Source organism: Bufo gargarizans, chromosome 4 (assembly GCF_014858855.1).
Source record: "Bufo gargarizans isolate SCDJY-AF-19 chromosome 4, ASM1485885v1, whole genome shotgun sequence".
In the NCBI taxonomy this organism is placed as follows: domain Eukaryota; kingdom Metazoa; phylum Chordata; class Amphibia; order Anura; family Bufonidae; genus Bufo; species Bufo gargarizans.
Genome location: NC_058083.1, coordinates 245,857,174 through 245,875,048, shown reverse-complemented (window position 1 = coordinate 245,875,048; position 17,875 = coordinate 245,857,174). Strand labels below are relative to the sequence as shown.

General features: G+C 42.1%; 1 protein-coding gene across 1 annotated transcript in view; it reads right to left on the bottom strand.

Annotated features, from left to right (window-relative positions):
• LOC122934567 (CD109 antigen-like) overlaps positions 1-17,875 on the bottom strand; it is a 110,795-nt gene that overhangs the window by 1,465 nt on the left and 91,455 nt on the right. Inside the window, exons 28-32 of the mRNA XM_044290137.1 lie at positions 11,319-11,483; positions 9,689-9,754; positions 7,409-7,545; positions 4,096-4,246; positions 1,505-1,607 (exon numbers count right to left, since the gene is read on the bottom strand). Of these exons, the coding sequence (XP_044146072.1) occupies positions 1,505-1,607; positions 4,096-4,246; positions 7,409-7,545; positions 9,689-9,754; positions 11,319-11,483 (622 nt within the window). The remainder of the gene's footprint in view (positions 1-1,504; positions 1,608-4,095; positions 4,247-7,408; positions 7,546-9,688; positions 9,755-11,318; positions 11,484-17,875) is intronic.

Here is a 17,875-nt window from a genome sequence, read left to right as displayed (position 1 = left end):
CTTTTGGAATTATGGCCAAAAAGTTCAACCTTGGTTTCATCAGACCATAACACCTTTTCCCACATGCTTTTGGGAGACTTCAGATGTGTTTTTGCAAAATGTAGCCTGGATTGGATGTTTTTCTTTGTAAGAAAAGGCTTTCATCTTGCCACTCTACCCCGTAGCCCAGACATATGAAGAATACGGGAGATTGTTGTTACATGTACCACACAGCCAGTACTTTCCAGATATTCCTGAAGCTCCTTTAATGTTGCTGTAGGCCTCTTGGTAGCCTCCCAGACCAGTTTTCTTCTCGTCTTTTCATCAATTTTGGAGGGACGTCCAGTTCTTGGTAATGTCACTGTTGTGCCATATTTTCTCCACTTGATGATAACTGTCTTCACTGTATTTCATTGTATATCTAATGCCCTGGACATTCTTTTGTACCCTTCTCCTGACTGATACCTTTTAACAATGAGATGCCTCTGATGGTTTGGAAGCTCTCTGTGGACCATGGCTTTTGCTGTGGGATGCGACTAAGAAAATTTCAGGAAAGACCAACTAACGCAGCTGAACTTTATTTGGGGTTAATCAGAGGCACTTTAAATGATGGCAGATGTATGCTGACTCCTATTTAACATGAATTTGAATGTGATTGCTTAATTCTGAATACAGCTACATCCCCAGTTATAACCACATTATTTTAGTTTATTTTGTTTTCTTCCCTCCACCTAAAAGATTTCAGTTTGTTTTTCAATTGAGTGGTACAGTTTATAGGTCACATTAAAGGTGGAAAAAGTTCTGAAATGATTTATCTTTGTCTCATTTTTTTACAGCACAGAAAACTGACATTTTAACAGGGGTGTGTAGACTTTTTATATCCACCGTATATATTAAGAGGTCTGTTCCTCTTAATAAATTAGATACATCTTACTCCAATGGACTTCATACAAAACTGATTTACGACGCACCAGTCTGTAGTAAATGTGCCCCAATGTCTATACTGTTACTATTTGAAGTTACAGACCCAGTGCATGGAGCTCCTAAGCTCAAGTGCCCCACATCAATGATTTCTGCCGAGGAACTGATAGTTCTTCCTGGTCAAACAAATATTGTATAGATCCAAATGATCATCATCAATGTCCACATTATAACTACCTCTGATAAAGACAATTGATATGCTACTGCTATTTTTATTTTTACAAAATAAGGGCTCACGCACATATCCATATTTTTCTTCATTGTGCTATTCGCATTTTTTGTGGATGGCACACTGTCCTATTCATTTCTATGGGGCATGCACACATCCATATTTTACCTTGTCTCACTTGTAGAAGTTATGTGGGCTAAAGCTGCATTACAAAACCACAAAATATGGTAAAACATATATACGGTTTTGACAAGCTGAAATTGACTGTACTTCACTCAACTACAGCCATTTAGCTCATGAGAATGAAGCATAACATCATATAATATCAAGTAACCACTGTATAAAAGTAAAAAAAAAAAAATCATTTGTACTTACTGGGATTATAATATTCATATATAGTAACTACAGCATCTTGAGAACTTGCAACACTTGTAAAACGGACCAGTGGTACAGATATACAAACCTTATCAGTGGAAACCTAAGAGAAATAAGTGAAATATTAAAACAGTCTTTGCTTATAGTCTTCATATGATAAAATAATAAACCAAAGTGGGATAAATATATGGACTTAGAGTCCATATAATTAAAAATCCTCTGCATGTAAGTCTCTTGCCAATTTTGTATGCAGTACCTCAACATCAAATCATATTATACCCCCTAAACCTATATACTCTATATTCAGAAAGTAGACATCTCAAGCATTTTGAAAATGCCAACCTGCACTTTACAATGATTGGTGCCTTCAAGCAATTTTGCATCAAAGTGTTACATACAAATAAATGCTTGTGAGTAAATATCTGGCTCAAGCAGTAACTCAGTGCACAAAGCCTAGTACAAATAAAAGTTTAAGATGTTCAGAGTTACATTTTACATGTACATATCATCACATATTCACCAGAATTCAACAGACTTAAAATATCCATGATCCAGACATGACTAAATCTTTGATTCACAGATTCAACAATTGTGTAGTCAGAGGACACATATATTCCTTGATTAGTAGAGGGGGTGGTGACATGAAGAAATGTTTCTGCGTGACTGGAGACTAGGAGAGCAACAGGATGTGATCTTTCTTTCTGATGTCACTTGCCGTTTCAGGTCTCCCATTGCCCCTTACAGAGACAAAAAACTATTGAGTAAAGTTTTTCTTGCTGATTTAAAATGAATGCGGCACAGCAAATTTTGGACCTTAAATATTAAAGGGAACCTGTCGCCATGAAAATGCAAAATAATCCGGCAGCAGATTATTATTATACAGTAGGATGAGCTGAGCAGATTGATGTATAGTTGCATGGGAAAATATTCAGTATAGCTTGTAATTTATTCATTTAAATTCCTGCTTATTTGGGGCTTTGAAATAAAAGAGGAGGTCCTATCAGTGGTTGACAGCTATCTCTGCGTACACAGTCAGACAGGACAAGCTATTAATCACTGATAGGACCGCCTCCTTGACTTCAAAGCCAAAAATAAGCAGGAATGTAAATGAATAAAATTACAAGTTATACTCAATATTTTCCCATACAACATCAATCTGCTCAGCTCCTTCTGCTCTACAACATGGTGCCTTCAGCTAAGACACCATGTTCAACATGACTGGTTCCCTTTGAGCATATGAAGTATAAGGTGTCACCTGAAAGGTAGGATTTTGAGATCTAATGTGGTACAGTGGCTTGATCTGTGCAGCAGAATGAATACTCTGGCTACAGGTACCAAGATCTAAGCTTAAATTTATGACGTATTACATATGTTCTTGGCAGTAAAAGGATTACATTTATTCTACCCACACAATGAGGGATATTTATCAACATCTATATGCCACAATTATGGTGATAAAAAGTCACACATTATGGCGCTCAGCATGTGTGTGCTGTAATTTGCAACTTTTTGAGCTTCTCTGCACTTTTCAGAAGTGCTACGAAAAGTGGCGCTTCATGCCACTGCCTCATTTACGAGCAGAGACCTTGTAGCACTCAAGTGGGTATTTTGCTGGAGTAGGGTTCCCACCCCTTCACATCAATAAATACAAAGACTCAAGTTCAACAATATCGGATGCAACTTGTTTATTTTGTTCAGTGCAGGTTGCTGCGGCAGGGTAACGTTTCGGCAACTATGCGCCTTCATCAGACTAATGCCGCTGTAAGAGAAAACCACGAGGAGGGAGGTGCAGTAGGGAAAATGACATGCGGATATACAGCTGGAGAATAGTAGTGGTATATCATTTACTATAACTATTGCCAGAAAGTGGTGGAAGTTATAGGTGTAGTCTACGCCAGCCTTGTCGCTGGCGTAGACTTCAGTTTTTGGCGCAGGGCAGAGATGAGCCTGATTTGTTAAGAGGCTTCTGTTAGGATCTGCCAGTCTTGATATATCTCCCCCATTGCCTCTGGTGCATATTTATGGTATTTTAGGCTTTTTTTTTTTTCAGGCCTAATAAGAAAAACTGTCTCAGAAGATTGTCAGTCTCAGAAGATTATCTTTTTTGTCTATGCTCCAAGGTCAGCACTTTCTACAATATCACTGAACCAAATTCTGGTGAACTATTGTTGAATACTTTGGTTAAGAGAAGCTTTACAAGACTTTTCTAAAGTGCTTCAGAATGATGACTAGAGTAATGTAAAGAATTCCCATTCTGAGAAATGACAATGGTTTTATGTGATGGGAGTTTAGAATTCTGCTAGTGTGATGGAGGGTGAATTATGCCTCATTCACACGTCAGTGTTCGGTCATTGATTTCCATCCGTCATTGTGAGCCAAAACCAGGAGCGGCTCTAATCATAGATCTAGTGCAGATCTTTCCCTTATACCTTATATCTGTGGAGGCTCCAATCCTAGTTTTGGCTCACAATCACTGATGGAAATCACTGACCGAACACTGATGTGTGAATGAGGCTTAAGACTGTAAATTCTTTTTACCAGTAAAATAAAACAATTTGCTAACAAATAACAATTAACATTTGAAAACTCACCGAATCCAAGTACAAATAAACTTTATCATCTTGTGGTTCCACCAATTTGAGAATATCAGTTGTGGGAATACCTGTAGGGCTTAACTTGAAGCCACTGAGGAATCCCACGTCTAGAATTACCATACCACTCCTATTGTATGTCCCTTGGTAGCTGAAACAAATAAAACAATGATTTTATAGACCTTTTCTGTGTAGCTTACAATTAAGAAAATAGGGTGACATTTATTATATATGTTACATCAGTTTTTTGGCATTAAATTGTTGCATGTTTGTTGTGTAGACACTTTAATGTTTCATTTATCTTTTGTGATATTACTAAATCGCAAAAAATGCACAACTGCACAACAGCCAAACCCCTAGGCTTACATTTACTGATATAGACATAAACCACAATGCACGTGAGCAAAATGTATTATTACTGTGTGCCATTTTCATAAATCTATTAACGGATTAACTATATTAATTTTCCTGTCACGTATGCAGTGCAGGTGTACCTCACACCAAAAATGGGTATATGTCTCCCACCGATCTACCAGACAGATTAACTATTATATTTTTGTGCCAGGAGTACAAAGATGGTGCATTGCACCCACCAAAAAAATCGCTATAGGTCACCCACAAAATTAACAGCCAGATTAATTATTATATTTCTGTGTCAGGTGTGCAAAGCTGGTGTATTGCACCCACAAAAAATCACTATAGGTCACACACAGAATAAATAGCCAGATGAGATTCCTAACACTCTCCCTCACTTCAGCGGCCTGCTTCCTGTTCTTGCACTGCTCAGAGCTGATGGGCGGTGCTACACGTGATCCAGCTTGTATAGAGGCTGGGTCACATGATACACCGGCCAATCACAGCCATGCCATTACTAGGCATGGCTGTGATGGCTTCTAAGTGCCCACTGCTTAAAAGCTTGTTGATTGGCGGCCCTGCAGCCTTTCAACAAGCTTTATTAAAGACCCGAACACTAAACTCGAACCCGAACTTTTGCGGCAAAGTTCAGGTCTGGGTCCGGGTCCCCGAACTTGCAAAGTTTGGTACGGACCCGAACTTTGCAGTTCGGGTTCGCTCAACACTGAATATTTCTATTGTTATAATTTATTAGTAGTACTAGTAGCACCAGTAATAACAGTATTTATTAATATTATTGCTAATAATTATGATAGTAATGATAAGGGTTATGTCTTTTGTATAAGTAAAGTTTTAGTTCTCTGAATATAATCCTCAATATACTATTACAGTGATCCCTCAAGATACAATGGTCTCAGGATACAATATTTTCAACATACAATGGTTTGTTCTGTATATTTTCAACATACAATGTCTCAGACTCAGATCCTACCAATTAAGGCCACTTCTCTGGTAAAATAGCTGTAATGTTGCTAGTCAGCAGCTATTCCTGAATGTTATATTTTTCTTAAATCTTCATTTTCTCTTATCTTGGATGACATTTTGGGGCTGTGGAACCGATTACTCAACTTACAATGGTTTCAACATACAATGGTCGTCCTGGAACCAATTAATATTGTAACTTCAGGTACCATTGCATTTGCATTCTGATATATATATACAGTGGAGGAAATAATTATTTGACCCCTCACTGATTTTGTAAGTTTGTCCAATGACAAAGAAATGAAAAGTCTCAGAACAGTATCATTTCAATGGTAGGTTTATTGTAACAGTGGCAGATAGCACATCAAAAGGAAAATCGAAAAAATAACTTTAAATAAAAGATAGCAACTGATTTGCATTTCATTGAGTGAAATAAGTATTTGAACCCTCTAACAAAAAAAGACTTAATACTTGGTGGAAAAACCCTTGTTTGCAAGCACAGAGGTCAAACGTTTCTTGTAATTGATGACCAAGTTTGCGCACATTTTAGGAGGAATGTTGGTCCACTCCTCTTTGCAGATCATCTCTAAATCCCTAAGGTTTCGAGGCTGTCTCTGTGCAACTCTGAGCTTGAGCTCCCTCCATAGGTTTTCGATTGGATTAAGGTCCGGAGACTGACTAGGCCACTCCATGACCTTAATGTGCTTCTTCTTGAGCCACTCCTTTGTTGCCTTTGCTGTATGTTTTGGGTCATTGTCGTGCTGGAACACCCATCCACGACCCATTTTCAGTTTCCTGGCAGAGGGAAGGAGGTTGTCGCTCAGGATTTCACGATACATGGCTCCGTCCATTTTCCCGTTTATGCGAATAAGTTGTCCTGTGCCCTTAGCAGAAAAACACCCCCAAAGCAAAATGTTTCCACCCCCATGCTTGACGGTGGGGACGGTGTTTTGGGGGTCATAGGCAGCATTTTTCTTCCTCCAAACACAGCGAGTTGAGTTAATGCCAAAGAGCTCTATTTTGGTCTCATCAGACCACAGCACCTTCTCCCAGTCACTCTCTGAATCATTCAGGTGTTCATTGGCAAACTTCAGACGGGCCTGCACATGTGCCTTCCTGAGCAGGGGGACCTTGCGAGCCCTGCAGGATTTTAATCCATTGCGGTGTAATGTGTTTCCAATGGTTTTCTTGGTGACTGTGGTCCCTGCTAATTTGAGGTCATTAACTAACTCCTCCCGTGTAGTTCTAGGATGCTTTTTCACCTTTCTCAGAACCATTGACACCCCACGAGGTGAGATCTTGCGTGGAGCCCCAGAGCGAGGTCGATTGATGGTCATTTTGTGCTCCTTCCATTTTCGAACAATCGCACCAACAGTTGTCACCTTCTCTCCCAGCTTCTTGCTAATGGTTTTGTAGCCCATTCCAGCCTTGTGCAGGTCTACAATTTTGTCTCTGACATCCTTGGACAGCTCTTTGGTCTTTCCCATGGTCTTTCCCATGTTGGAGAGTTTGGAGTCTGCTTGATTGATTGATTCTGTGGACAGGTGTCTTTTATACAGGTGACTAGTTAAGACAGGTGTCCTTAATGAGGGTGACTAATTGAGTAGAAGTGTCTAACCACTCTGTGGGAGCCAGAACTCTTAATGGTTGGTAGGGGTTCAAATACTTATTTCACTCAATGAAATGCAAATCAGTTGCTATCTTTTATTTAAAGTTATTTTTTCGATTTTCCTTTTGATGTGCTATCTGCCACTGTTACAATAAACCTACCATTGAAATGATACTGTTCTGAGACTTTTCATTTCTTTGTCATTGGACAAACTTACAAAATCAGTGAGGGGTCAAATAATTATTTCCTCCACTGTATATACATACAGAATTTACAAATATGGTCACAGAACTAATATTCTTACAGAATTAGTGCTTCATAAAATGTAGATTGGATAACTTGTGGTACCCCTGGACAGTCAGGTCTTACCGGGTACATACGTCCACAGAAAGTTTTTGAATGTTACTTTTGTCTTCCGTCACCGTCACATCTAACTGGAAAGCTTGTTGTGCAGGGGAGTTTCTCTTAGCTCTAGTAGATGTCTTCCTATTATATGCTAAATTAAGCTGAGGGAAAAAAATGTAAAAAAAAAGTCCTTTATTTGAACTCAGCAGAGGTATAACATGGGTTTAATATTTCATATAGTATATGGACTTATTTATGTCTTTTGAATATTTTTAAAAAGCTTAACTATTACAAAAAATTCTCATGTAAAATAGATGACAAGTAAAACAAATAAAAAAATATCAGGAAAGTACATACGTCCGTGAAAATTATTCTCTCTGCCCATTATAAATGAGTGAGACAGGCCATATTAATTTCTGTCTAAAAGAAAACCCGTCCATAGCAACCAATCACAACACAGCTTTCATTACTTCTAGTGCTCTTGAAAAATGAAAGCTGAGCTGGGATAGGTTGCTATGAGTAAGACAATTTAATATGTCTGCCTCGTGCTACTTTCTGGATGCCCATTGACTGTATTTAACCCAATTCCTTGTTTAAAACTTAGTGAATACACCAGAACATTCACCACCATTACAAACTATAAGTCTATTGGGGTCATTTATCAAACTAGTGTAAAGTAGAACTGGCTTAGTTGCCAATAGCAACCAATCAGATTACACCTTTCATTTTCCAAAGGAGTTGTCAAAAATGACAGGATGAATGTGATTGGTTGCTATGGACAGCTAAGCCAGTATTTTGTTTAACAAGCTTATGGGTACGGGCATACCTGACAAATACACTGTAAATTTCCCATAGCGGAATTGTGCACAGAAATTCACAGCGATTTTGACAAATATTATCCATGGTCTACAGATGTTTCAGCAAGACAAGCCCCACGTAACATGTGGTATGTATTTTAAATCAGCAGCATGTCAACTTATGTTATACATTTCCAGAAAGGGAAATGCAGAATGCAAATGCAGAAAGGGCAATCTGCAGCATTCCTGCATGGATTCCCACAACACATTTTACGCCGTTGTCGCATATTTTGCTGCTGCAGACTTATGGTAGATCCGCCATGCGTGGCTGTACCATAGTATTGACAAGTGTTCTTTAAACTAGATGTGAGTGGAGGAGAAAGTAACTAGTCTTTCCTCAAACTTGAATTTCACTAGATATCAAGATAACTGTTACAATCAAGAGAATTAGGTGCCTGAAAGGAAAGGTAATGTGGGGTTTTTAGTAAGCAACCGTAGCGGTATTATTTACAGACCATGAATGTTTTTTTCTTCAACTATCTGACAAAAATTTCTGAAATGCTTTCTTTAATATTTAAAGGGTTATGCCATGATTGATGTAGCAAATGAAATCAGACCTCATATAATACATAATCTCTTTCTAACAAAGCTACAGCCAGCCCTGTACCTCACACGGATCCAGATATCTCTAGATTCATTTCAAGCTGGCAGCTCAGGGGTGTCTACTTTCTGCTACATCTCTTTCCCTATTGCACACAGCTCAGGGGGTGTCCTTTCCCAGGGGGCATGTCCTCTCATAGGGGGGTGTACTTTCTGCTACAGCTCTCTTGTTGTAACTGTCACAGCTTCTAACAGTACATATGGCTGGTGGCAGTTAAAGGATGGAGCTGAGCATGTGTGACCACCTCAGTAGGTGGACGTGCACATTACTATACAGAATAAACACCAAGGGACGCCATGATAATGAAGTAAAGAGAATATCTCACAACTGCAGCATTTCTGGAACAGAAAGTAAATGATAAAAGTAACCAGTTTTTCATGCTGAATTATATTAAAACCGCAGTTAATGGCAGCACAATACCTTTGACATTAAAATGCAGCTGGCTATAATGTAATTTGCTAAAATCAGGGTTAGCATAGTGCAAAGTATTTCCTTCTCCATTAAAATCCTTTATATCATCGGAAATAGATGTCATGACCTGAATTCAGTATTTCCCAATTACCATTTTGCACAGTTATATAAACTATGGATTGGATTTGCCATCACTTTACGATTGGTGGAGATCCAACCTCTAGATCCCCCATTGGTCCTGAAAATTAAGCGCTGAGGCCCCTTCACTATTTTTCCCTGCACATCACTTCTCCTGACCACGCGGGTGTGCAGGGAAATACAGTCGGCCCCCTTTACTTGAATGGAGCTGTGCTGCAGTTACCATGCAAGTACAGTAGTTACAAACCGTATTAAAAACAAAAAATAGTCCAACTGTTCATAATATTGATTACATACCTGAAAAATAGCTAATCCTCTTCCTACTGCAGTAACGTTAATTAAAAGGGGTTGAGGAACTTCAATCTATTTTTTAAAGAAATGTTATTGTTAACAAAAGATTTAATCAAATTTTTAATTTAATATTATAGACAAATCAATTTTTAGGGCTATGTTCACACTAATATCAATGGGGTTCATTGGCGGTTTTATCTGGATTTTTTGTACTTTTGATGATGAGAGATGTAGTCTTAAGCTGTTAAAAATTAGTCCAGTGGGGTCCATCCAGATTCAATTTGAAAATGAACAAAACATAGTTGTCATAGCTCCATAGCTCATAGCTCCAAACACAGCTTTCATAACAAATTGAATTCCTTGTCGAAGTTCGGCGAAGCAGCCAAACTATGAACATTTTCAGGATGAGCGAAGTTGAAAAATTAAATTCAGTTGCGTCACCGAACTTCGACAAGAAATTTGATTTGTTATCGCTTTCCAATGTATGGCGTGGACATTACTGCATGTGCCCAGCGTGATTACATGATGAGGTCATCATGCTCGCCGCAGGTCCTTTGGTGGGATTTCTTCATTCAAGACGGGAGCGGATGGCATCTCCGCAAGCAAGTGGATGAGGTGAGTATAATTTGTTCTCAGCCACCATTTTAGGAAAAATTGATTCGTTACTATGAAGCACAAGGAAATTCGGCTTCGTGATGAATAGAATTTTTCCTGAAATTCGGATCGAAGTCCACTTCGATTCGCTCAACACTAGTCATCACACTAGTGTGATGAGAGATCTAAGGCACATACAAACTTAAACTTGTAATTATAGAGCAATATAATAAGGTACCAAACACATGGCAGAACCACATCCACAAAGACTCTACGGCTACTTTCTATGGGAAAGATTCTGTGCCCTGCCATATGACACCATAATAAAGAGATATATTCCCCTAGAAGCAATGCAATGCAAGTCATATGGAGATACAGTAGGATCTCATAGAATTTAAGTAACATATTACAGCTCCTTTTATAGAGCCTTTAAAGAGCACATGTCAGCAGCATCAACCCTATTAAACCAGGCATACTGCCTGGTAGAGATGACTCTGATAATTAAAAAATATACCTGTCCTGTGAAAATCAGTTGCAACAGTTTTGAGAAAAATACTTATTCTTTATGCTCAAGAATGTTGCAACTGATTTTCACAAGACAGGTATATCTTTTAATCACCAGGATCAATCCTACTAGGCATTACTAGGGTTGATCCTTCTGATTTTATACATACTTGGGGGAGGGGGTAATTTATAACCTTCTGCACTCCAGAATTCCGGCTTCAAAGTCACAAAATAGGACTTTTAGGAGTTACTACTGCAAAAAATTGTGACTTTTTTGCTGCACGTTTACATCACTCAATCCAGTTTTGAAAAGTGGGTGGAAAAGTGGGCATGATTAGCTATTACTTTAGATTTATCACTGCCAGTTTTTAAAAAGTTACAAAAAAAATTCCCAAAGTCTCTCCAGTAAGGGGGTGGCATAGAAAAACTGGAGTAGCATTCCTTTACAAACAGATATGTGCCAAAAACAAGGTTTAATACATTTGGCACAAAGTACACCAACACATTATCACCCTAATGATAATTTCCCCCCATTTACCTGCTGTCTTTGTAACACTAATAGATTTCTGGTGCTGTCGACCTGAAATGTTTTTGGTACAAATGATCCTGATCCAGTCACTGTCAGTGTAAGAGATGTTGCACCTTCCTTAAAGTTCACCACTGGCACGAACAGCGACAAAGCCTGCAGCGCCATCACTGTATCCTTTGTAAGATAGAAAATATATGGTCAGCGAAAGTGAAAATACAGCAATACAAAAATGTATAATTCATGTATTATATAAAAGAAGAGCAGTTTAGGCTGTGCCTACGGAAATTCCGTAATACAGTCATGGTTTTCAGCTAGGCTTGAGCGAATCGACGTGCCGATTCATGCACCTGTGTATCGTCCACGTCCACTACTTTTGTGCAACAATGGAATAAACTGCAACTGCAATTTGAGATTAGTGGTGAGTGCCGTGGTGCTTTCTTTTCACTCAGTACAAATCACTTCTGATTTCTATCTTAAATTGTTTATAAATACGCAGATATGAATACATTAGTAATACACCTAAGTGTTGAGCGACATCAGGTGAGACGAACTTTGGCTCCACGAAGCCAATACATTTTAATGCTGTACGGAAACAGCATTAAAATTAAAGTATTTGAATGAATCGACTTCGAATCTATGCCTAGTTTCAGCCCTAACTTGGAGTAGTTATTATGACTTTCCCAGTATAGGCCTGTTGTCTTTAAAAGGGGTTTGTCTATGAAGGTTCTCATTTATCCAGGTCATGGTATATCTGTAAAGAATAAAATCAAGGCAACTGGACTTACTGTAGATTTCTTGAAAAGGTTTCACTCGTTCTTCCAACGAGCTTTCTCAATTGCCTTGATTTATTCTTTACAGATATTTAAAGGGGTTTGTCTGTTTCCTATATTGATGTCCTCATCAATATCAGATCAGCGGGGTCTGACTCCCTCACTGATCAGCTGTTTGAAGAGAACGCAGCACTGGAGCAAGTGCGGCATTCTCTTCACTGTTTACCTGCTTTCTGTCGTAACGGCAGCGGTGAGCAGGTATGATCTTCGCTGTCTCATTCACTTTAATGGGAAGGAGCAGACGGAGTGTAACTGCTCTTTACCACTGAAGTGAATAGGGATGGAGGAGCTGCTATTACACCTGCTTACCACTGTGATGTTGACGGCAAACTGGTAAACAGTGAAGAGAATGCGGCTCTCAGATAAACTCTGCAGAATATGTTGGCTCTATATAAAGATTATTATAGGAAATATCTTAAAGTTGTTGTTCTCTTGGGTAGACCTGCCGTCATGGCTGTCCTTGTGGAGGGAATTATACTTACCTGATCCAGCCACAAGTCTCCAGTTCCTTCACTTCCACTGCACTGCATCCGGTTTGATGTGGGTCACGTGGCTGTAGCAGCCATTCACTGGCTGCCGTGTGATCTGTCCCCCATGGGTCCTGTCACTGGGTCATGGGAGTGAAGGCCCCCAGGGATTAGTGTTGATCGAGCACCAAAGTGCTCGGGTGCTCGAGTAGAACACCTCGGGATGCTGGAGCACAATGGAAGTTAATGGAAGAACCCGAGCATTAAACCAGGCACCCCCTGGGGAGGGTGTCTGGTTCACATGAAAAGGTCAAAAATGGAAATGATGGAAACACCAATGAAATGGTTCGGGAACAGTATGGGGAAGATGTCTGGATGCATTTTGGACTCCCAGGACCTGGGAGTGATGTTGTCCGAGTAGTACGCCGATTTTAGAGGGAAAATTTAAATGTATATTTACTTGTATATGAAGTGCAAGTGCTGCCAAAAATTACAAGAAAGAGGCACTCCGATACAACCTGTATATCACATAAAGAAGGGCCTCATTCACGTTGTGGTACAATTGTTCAGGTAGTGGGACTCCTACACCTCTAAAGCCTATGCACTAAGTTAAAGGGCTACCAAAAATTACAAGGAACCGGCACTCCAATACACCCTTTATTACACATAAAAGAGGGCATCATATACACCCTTGAAAAATTGATGTCCTGCTGGTGACCCTCAAAAACATTAGGAGCAAGGGCCTGCTGCTGATCCTACCTTCTAAAACATTAGGGGTGAGGGTCTGCTGCTGAGCTGACCATCTAAAACATTAGGGGTGAGGGTCTGCTGCTGAGCTGACCATCTAAAACATTAGGGGTGAGGGTCTGCTGCTGAGCTGACCATCTAAAACATTAGGCATGAGGGTCTGCTGCTGAGTTGACTTTCTAAAACATTATGGACGAGGACCTGATGCCGAGCGGAACCATCTAAAACCATCTAAAACATTATGGGTGAGAGCCTTCTGCTGAGCTGACCATCTAAAACATTATGGGCGAGGGCCTGCTGCTGAGCTGATCTAAAACATTATGGGCGAGGGCCTGCTGCTGAGCTGACCATCTAAAACATTAGGGGTGAGGGTCTGCTGCCGAGCTGACTCTCTAAAACAAAAGGGGCGAGTGCCTGCTGCTGATCTGACCATGGAAAAAATTATGGGTGAGGGCCTGCAGCTGAGCTGAGCATCGAAAAAATTATGGTTGAGGGTCTGCTGCTGAGCTGACTCTCTAAAACATTAGGGGCGAGTGCCTGCTGCTGATCTGACCTTGGAAAAAATTATAGACGAGGACCTGCTGCTGAGCTGACCATCTAAAACATTAGGGGTGAGGGTCTGCTGCTGAGCTGACCATATAAAACATTAGGGGTGAGGGTCTGCTGCTCAGCTGACTCTCTAAAACATTATAGGCGAGGGCCTGATGCTGATCTGACCATCTAAAACATTATGGGTGAGGGCCTGATGCTGAGCGGACCATCTAAAACAGGCATCCTCAAACTGTGGCCCTCCAGCTGTTGCAAAACTACAACTCCCAGCATGCCCGAACAGCCTACAGCAGGGCATTGTGGGAGTTATAGTTTTACAACAGCTGGAGGGCCGCAGTTTGAGGGTGCCTGATCTGAAACATTATGGGTGAGAGCCTACTGCTGAGCTGACCATCTAAAGCATTATGGGCGAGGGCCTGCTGCCGAGCTGACCATCTAAAACATTATGGGCGAGGGCCTGCTGCCGAGCTGACCATCTAAAACATTAGGGGTGAGGGCCTGCTGCTGATATGACCATGGAAAAAATTATGGGTGAGGGTCTGCTGCTGAGCTGACTCTCTAAAACATTAGGGGCAAGTGCATGCTGCTGATCTGACCATGGAAAAAATTATGGGCGAGGGCCTTCTGCTGAGCTGACCATCTAAAACATTAGGGGCGAGGGCCTGCTGCCGAGCTGACCATCTAAAACATTAGGGGCGAGGGCCTGCTGCTGAGCAAACCATCTAAAACATTAGGAGTGAGTGCCTGCGAGCATCGAAAAAATTATGGTTGAGGGCCTGCTGCTGAGCTTACCATTGAAAAAATTATGGTTGATGGTCTGCTGGTGAGCTGACTCTCTAAAACATTAGGGGCGAGTGCCTGCTGCTGATCTGACCAAGGAAAAAATTATGGGTGAGGGCCTGCTGCTGAGTTGACCATCAAAAAAATTATGGTTGAGGGCCTGCTGCAGAGCTGACCCTCTAAAACATTAGGAGCGAGGGCAGCCCAATAAGCATGTTGATATGATGGAGGTGGAGGAGGAGGACGAGAAAAGGAAGATTGAACCATATACCCTTTTTTGTGGTGGAAGGGGTGCATGGGAATACAGTGTATTCAATACACCATAAAAGCCACATTTAAAGTGCCTTTATGTTTAGCCGCTTTCCTCTGGTGGAGTAGAGAAGTAAGAGGCAATCCAGGCCTTGTTCATTTTGATAAGAGTGAACCGGTCAGCATTTTCAGTTGACAGACGAATGCGCTTATCAGTTATTATGCTCCCAGCAGCACTAAATACCCGCTCTGACAAAATTCTGGCGGCAGGGCAGGCCAGCACCTCCAAGTTTGTGCCACATGTCCAGCTTGGACACCCAATAGTTTTACGGCATAAAGGGATCATTGAGGACGCAGACACGGTCTGCTACGTTCTCCTTCACCGTCTTCCAAAATATTTTCCTCCTTGTGACAGTAGGCCGCGCATCAGGGTGAGGGTGCTGGTGGGGTGTCATGAAACTGTCCCAGGCCTTGGAGACTGTTGCACTGCCTCTGTTGGAACTGTTGTGTGTTCCCCTTGTCTCCCCTCCTCGGATGCCCAAGTAACAACTTACTCTGCCGCCAGCATTGTCAGCTGGAAATCTTTGGAGCAATTTTTCCACAAAGACCTTCTGGTATTGCACCATTTTGCTAGTCCTCTCGACCACAGGAATGAGAGATGAGAAGTCATCTTTGTAGCGGGGGTCGAAAAGGGGAAACAACCAGTAATCGGTGTTGGCCAAAATGCGTACAAAGCGACGGTCACGGGAAAGGCAGCATAACATAAAGTCAGCCATGTGTGCCAGAGTCCCAACAGACAAGACTTCGCTGTCCTTATCAGGAGGATGACTCTCAATCTCATCATCCTCTTCCTCCTGTTCGGCCCATCCACGCTGAACAGAATAAACCTGCTATGGGTACTACCCACTGTAGCAGCGGCAAGCATCTCCTGCTCCTCCTCCTCATCATCATCATCATCCAATTAGCGCTGAGAAGATGAAATGAGGGTGGTCTGACTATCACCCTGTGCACTGTCTTCCCCCATTTCCACCTCTTCCACATGCAAAGCGTCCGCCTTCATTGTGACCAGCGAGCATTTCAGTAAATACAGAAGTGGGATGGTTATGCTGATAATAGCGGCATCCCGCTCACCATGTTGATTGTGTTGATTCCTCAAAGTTGCATAAAACCTCACAGAAGTCAGACATCCATGCCCACTCATCGCTTGTGAAGAGCGGAAGCTGACTGGAAAGGCGACGACCAAGTTGCAGCTAGTATTCCACTACTGCCCTCTGCTGCTTACAAAGCCTGACCAACATGTGGTACATGGAGTTCCAGCGCGTGCTCACATCGCACAACAGTAGATGAGCTGGCAATTGCAAGCGCTGCTGCAGCGCTGCCAGACCGGTGGCAGCTGTAGATGACTTTCTGAAATGGGCACACACGCAGCACATCTTCACCAGTAGCTCAGGCAAATTGGGGTAGGTTTTGAGAAACCGATGAACCACTAAATATATATACCACTTTAACATGAGGGCTAGGCATGGTATGTGTGTGAGCTTGCTGAGCTCCAAAGCCACCATGCCTGGTCCATTATACCCTGCCATAGCTCTGCAGCGGTGTGCTGTTTGTCACCTAAGCAAATACGTTTCAGCACGGCCTGTTGCCACTTCCCCATTGCAGTGCTACACTGCTTCCAGCTACTGACTGATGGCTACAAGATGATAATTCAGAGGTGGAAGTGGAGGAGGAGGTGGAGGAGGAGAAGGGGGGTTGCAGCCACTAATGTAGGTGTTGGCGGAAATCCTGATGGAAGTAGGGCCCACAATCCTTGGCGTCGGTAGCACCTGTGCCATCCCAGGGTATGACTCGCTCCCGCCCTACACAACGTTCACCCAGTGTGCCATCAGGGAAATGTAGTGTCCCTGGCCACAAGCACTTGTCCATGTGTCAGTTGTTAAGTGGACCTTCCCAATAGCTGCGTTGGTCAGGGCATGGATGATGTTACAGGACACATGCTGGTGTAAGGTGGAGACAGCACACCGGGCAAAATAGTGGCGGCTGGGGACTGAGTAACGAGGAACGGCCGCCGCCATCAGGCTGCGGAAAGCCTCAGTGTCCAGAAGCCTAAATGGCAACATTTCCAGGGCCAGGCAATTTGAAAAGGTGTGAATTTAGCGCTATGGCCTGTGGGTGGGTGGCTAGGTATTTGCGCTTTCGTTCAAAGGCCTGGGGTATGGACATCTGTACGCTGCGCTTGGACACAGAAGTGGATGTGCTAGCTGATGGTGTTTGCGAAAGTCCAAGTGCAGTGCGGGAGGCATCCAGGCCTGTGTCTTGGACAGGAGATTGGCCAGCATGTAACACAGGGTAAGAGGGCAGTGGTGTGACCCACAGACACTGATTGTGGACCCAGGAGTTCGGCCCACCTATTAGGGTGCTTTGATGCCATGTGGCAGATCATTCTGGTGGTGGTAAGGTTGCTAGTGTTCACGCCCCTGCTCATTTTGGTATGGCACACGTTGCAAATTACAATTCTTTTATCGTCCGCACTTTCATAAAAAAAAGTACCAGATTGCGGAATACCTACCCCTTGGCTAGGGAGATTGCTGCAAAGGGGTGCTCTGGGGGAACAGTTGCGGGCCTATTTGGTGTGGCCTGCCTTCTCCTTTTTGCCACCCTACTGCCTCTTCCAGCCTGTTGCGGTGCTGCGGATCCCTCCCCCTCTGTACCGCTGTCCTTGCTCGGCTTGCCACCTTCCCAGGTTGGGTCAGTGATTTCATCGTCCACCACATCCTCTTCCACTTCCTCACTCTAGTCATCCTCCTGACTTGTTGACCTAACCTAACAACCTCACTTATTGACAACTGTGTCTCATCTTCATCATCAACCTCTTGAGACACTAATTGCCGTTGACTTATTGGTAACTGTGTCTCATCATCATCATCCACCTTGTGAAACACTA